The sequence below is a fragment of the Physeter macrocephalus genome, chromosome 20 (assembly GCF_002837175.3).
Source record: "Physeter macrocephalus isolate SW-GA chromosome 20, ASM283717v5, whole genome shotgun sequence".
Classification (NCBI taxonomy): Eukaryota; Metazoa; Chordata; class Mammalia; order Artiodactyla; family Physeteridae; genus Physeter; species Physeter macrocephalus.
The window spans coordinates 26,240,084-26,248,379 of NC_041233.1; the positions used below are offsets into that span (position 1 = coordinate 26,240,084).

The 8,296-nt window shown below is 44.7% G+C and overlaps 2 protein-coding genes across 18 annotated transcripts in view; one reads left to right on the plus strand and one right to left on the minus strand.

Moving 5' to 3' along the window:
* The window catches only part of KAT6B (lysine acetyltransferase 6B), a 184,803-nt gene extending 180,187 nt beyond the window's left edge, over positions 1-4,616 (plus strand). The window contains 1 exon segment of the mRNA XM_024132104.3: positions 862-4,616. Within this exon segment, the coding sequence (XP_023987872.1) occupies positions 862-3,392 (2,531 nt within the window). The 3' untranslated portion in view covers positions 3,393-4,616.
* Positions 1-8,296, minus strand: part of DUSP29 (dual specificity phosphatase 29) — a 186,341-nt gene that overhangs the window by 139,814 nt on the left and 38,231 nt on the right. The window lies entirely within an intron of this gene.

Here is an 8,296-nt window from a genome sequence, read left to right on the forward strand (position 1 = left end):
GCTGAGCCTGCGCGTCCGGAGCCTGTGCTCCGCAAAGGGAGAGGCCACAACAGTGAGAGGCCCGCGTACAGCAAAAAAAAAAAAAAAAAAAAAAAAACATGCAATGTGGATAGAATTAGTGATAAAAAGAATACCTGTATTTTAAATGTTCAATAATTTCATGGTAATTACATTATAGTTTGTGTCATCCAGAAATGATGATCCTGGAGTAGGTACAGATGTATTTATGTTCTGGTTATTTAGTTATTTATTCATTTGTTTCAGAGGTACATAGTTTATTTTTATGCCAGAGAGAACATTCAAATCAAAGTAAATAATGTCACCTGAGATCATTTCAATCCAGTAAATGTCCACAAGCTGAAGTTCACTTTCTCAGGATAAATATGCAAGTCAGTTCTATTCATTTCTACAGTACAGTGGTGATTGGGATATGAGCTAACTTTAACCCTTTCCCCTGCATTTCCTAATTTGAAAATATTCAAATTGATTCTTTTTACATTGTGGAATTCCAGGCTTTTGTATCAGAGAATGTCTTGTTTGTCAAACTCAAATAAGTTTATTATAGTGGCCTGTATCCATGTGCTTCCTATAAAAAGCACAGCTTTCTGTTAAGAGTGGGTTGTGTGTGGAGGTATGTGGTGTGTGCACCATATATTGTTTTCCGGGCCTAGGTTATTTACTCCATTTATACCACAGTATTATTCTGTATTAGGTTTGACTGTGTCGTTAGCATCAACTCTTAAAATGCTAAATTGAAAGCAGTATGTGCTAAATTATTTAGAAGAATGAATTCAAGTTGTTCATGGTGATGCTTTCTAAGATTTTATTTTCCTTCCTCTCTCTTTCTGTCTCCTCACTAAGACAATATGGATGATGATGCAAATAACTTGAAAGAAGCCAGTAGAGACAATCCTGAACCTCTGAAGTGCAAACAATGGCCAAAAGGAACAAAGCGTGGTCTATCTAAGTGGAGACCAAACAAAGAGAGGAAGACTGGATTTAAACTGAACTTGTACACCCCGCCAGAAACACCCATGGAGCCCGATGACCAGGTAACAGTGGAAGAACAGAAGGAGACTCCAGCAGACAAAACCAGCCCCGCTCCCACCAGGACTGAGGAGGAGGTCAAGGAAGCCGTGGAACCCCTGCTGCCTGGGGACGAAAATAGAAGGGAGGAAACGTGTGCACCTGTAAGTCCAAATAAGTCGCCAGGTGAAAAACCTGAAGACGATCTAGTCAAACCCGAGGAGGAAGAGGAGGAGGAGGAGGAGGAAGAGGAGGAGGAGGAGGAAGAAGAAGGAAATGTAGAAAAAGACCCCTGTGGTGCCAAAAGTCAGGAGAAAGAGGAGCCAGAAGTCTGCACGGACAAAGAAGACCCTGTGCGTTTGGATGATCATGAAGACGAGGAGGAAGAGGATGAAGAGCCGTCTCACAATGAGGGGCATGATGCAGACGATGAAGATGACAGTCACATGGAGTCTGCCGAATCGGAGAAGGAAGAACGCCCAAGAGAAGCCTTCAAAGAAGTACTAGAAAACCAGGAGGCTTTTTTAGACCTTAGTGTGCAGCCTAGTCATTCAAACCCGGAGGTCCTAATGGACTGTGGCGTTGACCTTACAGCTTCGTGTAACAGTGAACCTAAGGAGCTTGCTGGAGCCACTGAAACTGCCCCCGAATCTGATGAGGAGCCCGCAGGAGAACAGGCACAGGAGCAGGAACAAAAGAACAGTGAAGAAGTAGATTCTGAGTTCAAAGAGGGAAACACAGCAACCTTGGAAATCGACTCTGAGACCGTCCAAGCAGTTCAGTCCTTGACCCAGGAGAACAGTGAACAGGACGATACCTTTCAGGATTGTGCCGAGACTCAAGAGGCCTGTAGAAGCCTACAGAACTACACTCACGCAGACCAAAGCCCACAGATCGCCGCCACTCTAGACGACTGCCAACAGTCAGACCACAGCAGCCCAGTTTCATCCGTCCATTCCCACCCCAGCCAGTCAGTACGTTCTGTCAACAGCCCAAGTGTCCCTGCCCTGGAAAACAGCTATGCCCAAATCAGCCCAGATCAAAATGCCATCTCCGTGCCATCTTTGCAGAACATGGAAACCAGTCCAATGATGGATGTCCCATCCGTTTCAGATCACTCACAGCAAGTCGTAGACAGCGGATTTAGTGACCTGGGCAGTATCGAGAGTACAACTGAGAACTACGAGAACCCAAGCAGCTATGATTCTACTATGGGTGGCAGCATTTGTGGAAACGGCTCTTCACAGAACAGCTGCTCCTATAGCAACCTCACGTCCAGCAATCTGACACAGAGCAGCTGTGCTGTCACCCAGCAGATGTCCAACATCAGTGGGAGCTGCAGCATGCTGCAGCAGACCAGCATCAGCTCTCCCCCGACCTGCAGTGTCAAGTCTCCTCAAGGCTGCGTGGTGGAGAGGCCCCCGAGCAGCAGCCAGCAGCTGGCTCAGTGTAGCATGGCTGCCAACTTCACGCCACCCATGCAGCTGGCTGAGATCCCCGAGACCGGCAATACCAACCTTGGCTTATATGAACGAATGGGTCAGAGTGATTTTGGGGCTGGGCATTACCCACAGCCGTCAGCCACCTTCAGCCTTGCCAAACTACAGCAGTTAACTAATACACTTATTGATCATTCATTGCCTTACAGCCATTCCGCTGCTGTAACTTCCTATGCAAACAGTGCCTCTTTGTCCACACCGTTAAGTAACACAGGGCTTGTTCAGCTTTCTCAGTCTCCACACTCCGTCCCTGGGGGACCCCAAGCACAAGCTACCATGACCCCACCCCCCAACCTGACTCCTCCTCCGATGAATCTGCCACCGCCTCTTTTGCAACGGAACATGGCTGCATCAAATATTGGCATCTCCCACAGCCAAAGACTGCAAACCCAGATTGCCAGCAAGGGCCACGTCTCCATGAGAACCAAATCGGCATCTCTGTCACCAGCCGCTGCCACCCATCAGTCGCAAATCTATGGGCGCTCCCAGACTGTAGCCATGCAGGGTCCTGCACGGACTTTAACGATGCAGAGAGGCATGAACATGAGTGTGAACTTGATGCCATCCCCAGCCTACAATGTCAACTCTGTGAACATGAACATGAACACTCTCAATGCCATGAATGGGTACAGCATGTCCCAGCCCATGATGAACAGTGGCTACCACAGCAATCATGGCTACATGAATCAAACGCCCCAATACCCTATGCAGATGCAGATGGGCATGATGGGAACCCAGCCATATGCCCAGCAGCCAATGCAGACCCCGCCCCACAGTAACATGATGTACACGGCCCCCGGGCATCACGGCTACATGAACCCGGGCATGTCCAAACAGTCTCTCAATGGGTCCTACATGAGAAGGTAGGCAAAATGGGCAGTCACAAAACCCCTGGGCATCACTCTCGGATTGATCTGCACAAATACCTTCGAAGAGTACGATTTCAAAACCAGCAATTGGTGTGAATGCAAAGACATTTGTTGGCACCATTTATTTAAAAAAAAAAAAAAAAAGCTGTATGCAGCAGAAAGCCTTATACAAGTTGTTTTTCTTTTTTCTTTCTTTTTTTTTTTTTTTCCTTTTTCTTTTTTGGTACCTTTGTTTCTGTTACTTTTATATGAAATTCTCTGCAAAGGAAGGCCTCTCTTTGGACTACAGTTTGGAGGCAGCCACTTGCTGTGCCTGCTTCCATTAAACAATGTGGATATCAAGCCCCGTGCCCCGGCCCACCCCCCAATTATCTGTTTTAATACTGAACCTAGAGTTTTTTTTTTCTTCCCCGTCTACTCCATGTAAATGCCTTTAGCATTTCAGTTATTGTATATTTTGTTTGAGGTGACACTTCAGCATGCCGCTAATGTCTTTGTTAGTGACAGTGCATTTTGTAGTACTGTACAAGTGTTGTGCTAACGGTAAGCCATTTCTTAAGTTTTTTGCCTTGATTAGGGTGCCCTAATTTGAGGGTTTAAAAAAAAACTATATTTTTGTTAATTATAAAACTGTAAAGAGCTATAAAAGCTATTCCCATTTGGTTAGTCAAAAGGGTTTTATTGCTAAATGTTTGGTGTAAAGTTGAGACCCTTTTCCATTTTGGTGACAGATTTCTTTGGGGAAAAAAAGGCAGCTTTCTGTTTTATAAATGCAGACTTCTGTTTATTGAATGAAGCATATCTCAGTGTTTATCTGTCAGGTTTTGAAACATTTCATATATGTCCAAATACTTGGCAGGATTTAAAAAAAAATAGTGAATTTGGTGTAAAGTTGCTATTTTATGGAAATGCCTCTAACTTTACATTTTCATTCCATCTGTAGATTTTTCTATCTTTATAAAATATTGGAGTTATTTTTTAAGGAAAAATAGAGAAGTAGCTTGTGAATAGCTCAAACTAAGCTTACAAATCGCATGTAAAAAAGCAAAAAAGTTATTTGTGTCTGTTTATATTGCTTCCTTTTTTGTAGCCTTTGTACCTGTACAGGGTGACTGTAAGGGCCAAGCAGGAGAGGCGTAATCCTTGTATAAAATAGGAGCCAGCAACACTCTTGTATTTATCTGTTCTCTTTTTAGTCAGTCACTTCAAAAAAAAAAAAAAAAAAAAATTCAAAAAAAAAAAAAAACAAAAAAACAAAAAAAAAAACAAAAAAAGCTGTACATTTTAACATAAAATAAATTATGATGAGCCATTTTTAGCCTCTTGTGTCCTGTCATATTATGATTGATAGAGAATGACCAATTGAACTGTATCATGTGTCACATCTCAGAACACATACACATTTTGGGAAAATAAATTATTTAGTGTAAATCGGAGTTAAGAGATTTTCTGATTTGTTTTGACTTTGTGGGAGGGGGTTGGCAATAAATAAGAGTAATATCTAATAAAACCATCACATATACCAAATACCTATTTAATAAATTAATTTATAATGGATTTTAATGCTTTTCATGAAAGTTTATTTTATGCTAGTGCATACCTTCTGTATGCCAATCATTGTCTTTAAAATAAAGTGAATTTGTTTTTTTCTTTTTGACTTTGATCTTCATTTGCAAAGGGATCCTGCCCAAATATCCAGCGGCCTCATTTATACAGTCTGTATAAACTCCCCTCAGGGCCTAGTCCAGTGGTAGCAGACTTCATTTTTTTAAAGATTAATACAAAAAACACCCAATTTGGACTTGTATGTTTGAAAAATCATTTTCTTGAAAAAGGTGTGAAAGTTTTGCTCTGTTGTGAATGAGTGATTGGATGTTATTTTTTAGACTCTAAAGTTTAGATTCTTAAAAAAAAAAAAAAAAAGTCATTGTTCACAAACGTTACCTTACGGCATTCAGAGAAAGTTCTGTCTGACTGTTAAAACATTTGCTTATTCAAGTGACAGGCCTTGAAATGAATGCTTGACTTGGCACCCATGTGGAAAGGAGGACAGTACATACAGCCCCGAATCACAGGTCCCAACGGAGGGAGGATGCCCGGCAGGGTTTTGCCTTCTGCACTCACCCTTATTATCTTTTCCCACAGTTACGAAGCAGTCTGGGCTTAGTGTCAAGATTTTATCTTTTGGTCCCTTCTCCCCACAACCGCATAGCCAATGGGGGGAATATCTGTGGTGGCTGAGGAGGGCTTCCAAGAAGACGCGTCTGCAAGGGCTGTCATCACCACGGGGAGAAGAGAAGCTTTAAGGTGCTTTGCTGGTAGGAAAGGAAACCTCTCATCCCCCTTCAGAGCGGGAAGCGATGGTGTGCTGCCTGTTGGAATCGACTGCTGGCATCTGTTTGGGAGCTGCTGAGGATCTTAGCAGCCCAGTGGATCCACACCTCAGGCAAGAGGCTGCCCCAGCCTGGAAGTGGGGGCAGGGGCGGGGCGGGGGAAGGGGGAACCTGGTAACCAGCTGAAGGGAAACCAGGCAGAACCTCCCACAGGCCCCACCTTGAAACCTTCTCATGTTTGGTCTCTTCTCTTGGGTTAAGTAAGTTTCTTTGGGAACTGAGATGGTCCTCTGTTCCAGGTGTTGCAATGGCTTGTAACCACACGCTTGTGGTTTGTGTGGCATCTGGGCTTCCCCCACTCTACCTGCCTCATAGTCCTCCCGGGAACTTGAGGACAAGTCCCAGTCACTGCCCCAGACCTGCCGCACCAGAGTTTAAGAACAGTACTGGGGACTCCTTGTGTTTCAAAGGCTCCCTAGGGATTGCGGCATAGCCAGAAAGGGGAGCCCCTCTGCTGGCCCTAAGTCCTAACGTTCATTGACAGAAGGGAAAGGCTAGGTGTAGGAGGGAAACTGCTGATCTGAGGTGGCCTCAGATCACCCCGCCGCTGCGCTACACTTCCTTACTCTCACTTAGAGAAATCAGCTCAGCCTTAAATGTGACACCAACGATCTGGGAGAACAGGAGCTTGGATTCATCAGGACTGAAACAGTCACCATTAGGTGAGATTGATCAGCAGGCCCCATCTTGTAAACCCTGTAATGTGTTCTTTCATTTATAAGAGGCTTAACAAGTGGTTGTCAGTTGCAGCCTTTAGTTTTTACCGGCACAAGCGGTGCCTACCCAGGTGTGAAGGCATCGGCTTTCCTCGCCAACATTACGTTTTAGAAGCAATGGGTCACAAATAGTATCACAAAAGTAATGACTCACAAACATCCACCCTATGTAGGAAATGGGGCAGTTTCTCCAATTTACACATGAGGGGATTGAGGCTCAAACAAGCTAACCTAATTGCCCAAACACACTCAGCTGAAATCTGTGAGCAGAAACAAACTTGGTTCTCTCCAAATCACAGCCCTTTGTCCTAGAACACTTCACTCTGGGAAAAAGCCCTAACTTGTCATCTCTGATTTAAAGGCTTAGGTAACAAATACATGATGCTTTTAAAGCTATTAGGTGCTCTACATAATATAGGTTACTTTGTTGTTAACAAGCAGTACTGGTTTACAGTACAAGTACTGTTATGTTATGAAGCAGGACCTTCAATTTCTTGGTACCCACACTCCTGGTCTTCCTTCCCCCTCCTCCATCTTCTTTCCTGGATCTGCCTCCCAACAAACAAACACTCAGGCCTGGGGCTCCCTCTCTGTTTTCTCTCATTACCTTACCCAGTACAATGACTTCCAACACCACCTCTATGCAGATAACGCCCAGGATTATGTCTCTAGTAGTGGACCTTCCTTTGAGCTCTCTCTAGATTCAAGGTGAAATGACATGAGACACCTTCTGTATGTCTTAGACATGATATAACTGGTGATGTCCAAGCCCCTACCTCCATTTCTGGCCCTGTCAACCCCATCTCAGTATTAAGGCACCACCAAGAAACCGAATCACTATCTTCCAATTCTCTCGCCCCTCCCAGCAGGTTCTGTGTATTCCCCAAGATAATTCCAAAATAATCTTGAATACTAGTCCCCTGGCACTATCTTAGTCCAGACCCTCTTCCTCCTTCCTGTCAACAGTTCCATCCTTACTGGTTGCCTCCTCCCTACAGTCCATTCTCTCTACTTCAGTCAGGGTGATATTTTTTTCTTTCCAGAGTGATCTTCTTAAAACATAGATCAGACCATTCGGCTGCTTAAAATTCATCGGTGGTTCTTATTTGCACTTGGAATAAAGTCCAATCTCTCTACCCTTCTGCGTCCACCTGCCCTCTCACCCACAAGCTCCAGCTTCACTGATGGGCAGCTCCTGAAACACACCACCTCGAGTTAGAAACACATCTCTTTGCCACTTTGGTGCCGCTTCACCTGTGCTGTTCCTCAGCCTAGAATGTTCCCTCCCCAATTGGCAGGTGCTCTCCTTCAAGTCTCAGCTCATCGCATCTGCTCAGGTCTTCTTCAACCACCTCATCTAAAGTGGGTTTTTCCCCATCCCATCCCCATGCTTCTCCACCTCAGTACCTGCTTCCCTCATTCCACTTTATCACAGCATACATTTTTGCGTTGGCCTCCTAACCCAAATTTTAGCATGTGGTAGGTTCTCAAGTACTTGTTGACCAAATGAATATTTTGTTTCTGAAGAATTTAAATGCTTTTGCAAAAACTTCTGTTCCTTGGATTTCCCTGGTGGCTCAGTGGTTAAGAATCTGCCTTCCAATGCAGGGGACACGGGTTCGAGCCCTGGTCCGGGAAGATCCCACATGCTGCGGAGCAACTAAGCCCGTGCACCACAACTACTGAGCCTACGCTCTAGAGCCTGCAAGCCACAACTACTGAAGCCCATGCACCTAGAGCCCGTGCTCCGCAACAAGAGAAGCCACTGCAAGGAGAAGCCCATGCACCGCAAT